Source organism: Morone saxatilis, unplaced genomic scaffold, assembly GCF_004916995.1.
Source record: "Morone saxatilis isolate NCDOM2014 unplaced genomic scaffold, NCSU_SB_2.0 Contig9, whole genome shotgun sequence".
In the NCBI taxonomy this organism is placed as follows: domain Eukaryota; kingdom Metazoa; phylum Chordata; class Actinopteri; family Moronidae; genus Morone; species Morone saxatilis.
The window spans coordinates 12,647,447-12,651,598 of NW_023340268.1; the positions used below are offsets into that span (position 1 = coordinate 12,647,447).

Genomic DNA, 4,152 nt, shown 5'->3' on the forward strand with positions numbered 1-4,152 from the left:
GTCTGAGTTGGGGGGGGGGGGCTCTGCATGAGTGTTTGTATGTTAAAGTGCCTCAGGCAAATCAGGACTGAGGTCAGAGCCTGTGACCTGCCTCCTCATCATTCATACCTGGGGCAGGGAGTGCACACACTCCCACTCATCGCTGTCATTCCTATGCATTATTCAGACCTTTTGCAAATTCCCATGAAACTGTTGGTATTCCTTGCACTGTAGTATCAATATATTGATATGTACGTCTGCCCGTTCCCAGATGGGACCCAGAACACTGGCGCTGCAGCGGTGGGCGGCGGACAAGCCGTCCTTCACAGCAGAACTCCATCGTATCATCACGTATATCACCAAGCCACAGGTAGGATACACAGAACATCACCCACAGCAGTGCAGTCAAATAAAACATCTTACCTCCAAAGAGTTGTCATTCACTTAACTGAAAAAAAATAACTCATCAGTACTCAGTGTTTGAAAAGGTGTGAAAATGTGTGTGAAATGTCTGAATCCCCTAATATCATAAACATTACCTGATACAATTTGGACATTTCTAATTTGTGTTTACTGTAAATGGCACATTGAACAGTGTGAAACGGATACAATCTGTTTTGTACTGAACTTTACAGACTGCGGAACAATAATACAGAGAAATGACAGGATGAACAGTTATAAACCCTCAGATACAATACAATGTAAAGTTATATAAAGGAGTTAGGTAAACTATATAACACAAATACAGTTACACATATAGTCTAATGCAGTGGTGCCCAATCTTTGTGGCTTGTGTCCTTTAATAAAAGTGATGTCTGTTTGACTGTTTTAACAGGTTGCAACTGAGGGATTTAATAAAATTGCCCTTTTCAGATTGAATAATTTTTATATGCTGGAAAACATAATAACTATCTTCTTCTTTTCTGTCTTTGTGATTATCTTGAGACGCTCTGAGGGGGTCCCCACCCTCTCTAATATTTTGGGCCCTCCCTGAAGATCTCAAGCTACACTCCGGCCCATAAGGGACCTAAAGATACTGTAGCCAGGAGTTAGATTTTGCCAAGCCTGAAGAGTAATCAATAAAAACTTAACTTTTTCAACTACTTCACTTTCTACAATTGCAGACTTCCAGTGTCAGAATCCAGAGCTGTCAGTATCCTGGCAGCAAAGTTCTGCTGGAGCTAGTGAGGACTTTGAGTTCCAGACTGGAAACTCCCATACAAGAGTTAAGACTTGTGTAGCACCAAGTGCTGGGGAAATGGGAGGAAAATTGTTTTTAAGTATATTATGAAGTGTTAATTTTGTTCTGTAATTATTTAATACCTCAAGTTAAGTGATTATCATCAACAGAATATCACATTTAAGAGCCAGTGTTACCGGAAGATAATTTGTTTTACTTAAAAGTCTACATCAGTCACTGTCTGAAATTTTCTCACACATTTCACAAGACAAGCTTTCACACTACTTCTTCTTTAACTTCCTCTCTTCTTAGCTAAAGCTAATTCTGTATTAGACTGTTCTCAGACATCTACCCAACACATCTCATGTGACCTCTCCTCTCCTGTCCATCCCCAGCTAAACTGCTCCAGGGTTTTGTCTCCAGGTCAAGCTCAGGCCACACAGCCCCCTGCAGATTCACCCCACTGGCTGCTGTGTGCTGAGGACTGGCTCCTTCCACTTGAAGATCGACCGTGTGTTGCATACTCCTTTAGGTGTGCCCACATGTCTGTATACTACGTGCATGTGTCTGTGCATGTGTCTGTGATGCTTATGCATTCATATCACTGGAACAGTTGGAATAAACAATGCAATGCATATTTAATCATGCATGCAATAATCTTCAAACCACCTCTGTGCTCCCCTGCCTCTCTGTCTATCTGTCTGTGTTTGCCTTTGTCTCTCTAGTATGGATGGGGGAGATGCAGAGTTTCTAAAGACTGTGTCACTGCTGGGATGCGAAGTCCACAGTTTTGATCCCAGCAACTCCAATGCATCTGGTGGTCACCTTGGCAACAGTTTGGCTAGTAACCATGGTGATGGAGGTGTGGTCAGCCAGCACAAGATGTGGCTGGAGTGGCGAGCTCCAAGGAAGCGCAAGAACAAGACGAGAGGCAACCTGGGTGGTGTTTCTCAAACACTGGCAGACGTCATGGCAGCTCTGGGACATCACACAGTAAGACACACACACACACATACACACACACAAGCACACACTCACACACATACACTGCAATTTGGAGAAACAGTGCCAAACAAACATACCTTAGAGTCTTTTCGACCCAACATACCCAGAAAGCTCCCTTACTTGTACGTTCCCATAGCAACAGGGCTCTGCGCCATCCCTGGCTGCCATGGCAACAATTTAAGTGAGTGAATCACACACTGGCCCAGTTACATCCTGCAGCCACAAGAGGGAACTACGTACCTACAGTTTGAGTATGTATAGGTTTACATTATAAGAAGGGGTCTAAGAGATCCTTTTATAAATGTTCAATAATAATGATTGGCTATATTGATTAAGTGATTACAAAGCAACACATTTGCTATGGAAAACAGTAAGGCTGCACAACATGAACAAATCATATTAAGTACTTCAAATAGTACGTTCTCTGATTAGGAGATTTTAAAGCTACTTTGTTAAACACTTTGTCCTTTGTGCAATCCTTTATTCTCTTTAGGTCCACTTCCTGTATGCTGACCTGCTCAGTGCTGAGTGGCGAGTTTTCCAGAACTGGATTGAGTCGGGAACTCTGCAGAGTGTCCATCACCTGGTTGCCACAGTGCACCTACAATGGGCAGGGTTTGAGGTGGGCGGAACCAATGAAGAAGTGCTCCGCTATTGGTTCAGTGTCCTACAGGGTCTCCAGGCCTCTGGACTCAAGCTAGTCCACAGCTCTGCAGGAGAGGGTCACAGTGTCCTAAAACAGACAGTGGCAAATGCTCACAGCTCCTACACACTCAGCTGGGTCAACACAAGACACTGAACACACACACACACATATAAATGGACACAGGTGTACACACATGACCAGGCATTGTGGATGGCCTCAAACAAGAAGGAGAAGGTCAACCTTTAAATAGTTGGTCAGTCACACTTCTCTTACAATGGACTTTTTCTCCCCTGCAGTTTCAGGGACACAGTTTTTAACATGATGTCTCCCTCTAGTGGAGATGAAACGATCTGCCTTTTTATGACTCCACCCTCAGAGGGAAATACAGCTGTGTCTGTACTGATACTGGCTAATTTGACCAAATATGGAACAGAAGGGGGGTTTGCTGATTGAACTGGACAACAGCACTGTAATATCATAATTAGATCAACAGATTTTATTACTCAGAGCATAAAAAACAGCAGATATATGTCAGCTGTAGCCACTGCTGGATTGTGTCCTAATGAGTCCTAAATACTAAACAGCTGTCTGGCAGGTACCAACACATTTTTATTTATTTTCCTTCTTTTTTAAGTTGAACTACAGACCCAAGATTTTATCAATATTTTACCATATTATTAGATCACAGAGTGCGACCCCTTTCTTTAATCATTAATGTGATCCAGGTGTAGTTTGAACATACAGTACATTAAGCAGATTATGCAGATGCAGCAGATTATTTAATGCATTTTTGTAAATCTCTGCAGGCCTTGAAATGCTTTTGTGTGCAATAATTCTTTACAATGAAGATAAAGTTAAATAACATAGAAATTATACTGATGCATTTTTTCACTCTAATGTGTACTGTATAACAAAGAAGAAAACAATTGAAACATGTTATAAATGTGCATTATTACCATAATAAAATACAAACTAGAAATCCTTGACTGCTGTATGTCTGTATTTCTGTTCTTGTTCTATTTGGTTATAAACATTAACATTGACCTTTGTGGCATTGCACACATTGCTCTACACTTTCTTTGATATTTAAATAATCCAAAAAGACCGATGATGACTGTAGATGAGATGATTAATTGTCCCTTTTCCTCTGTACCCACATACAAACCAAGCCAGATCATCCTTTAATATAGTAGGCTAGTATACAGTCAAAACTCACTGCTTCATATAGAAGTTTATTCACTTTAATACTTCAAAATATTGTACATTTTTGCAGTCGTGTGTAAATGCTTTTCTTAAATGTGAAACTGTATCATGTCTGTGCGTCTGTCTATGCTTAAATTGT

The 4,152-nt window shown here is 41.1% G+C and overlaps 1 protein-coding gene across 1 annotated transcript in view; it reads left to right on the forward strand.

Moving 5' to 3' along the window:
• The window catches only part of LOC118342314 (methyltransferase-like protein 24), a gene marked incomplete at its 3' end in the record, with an annotated part of 5,333 nt that extends 1,181 nt beyond the window's left edge, over positions 1-4,152 (forward strand). The window contains 4 exon segments of the mRNA XM_035680805.1: positions 251-349; positions 1,555-1,691; positions 1,885-2,152; positions 2,658-4,152. Coding sequence (XP_035536698.1) covers positions 251-349; positions 1,555-1,691; positions 1,885-2,152; positions 2,658-2,963 — 810 coding nt within the window.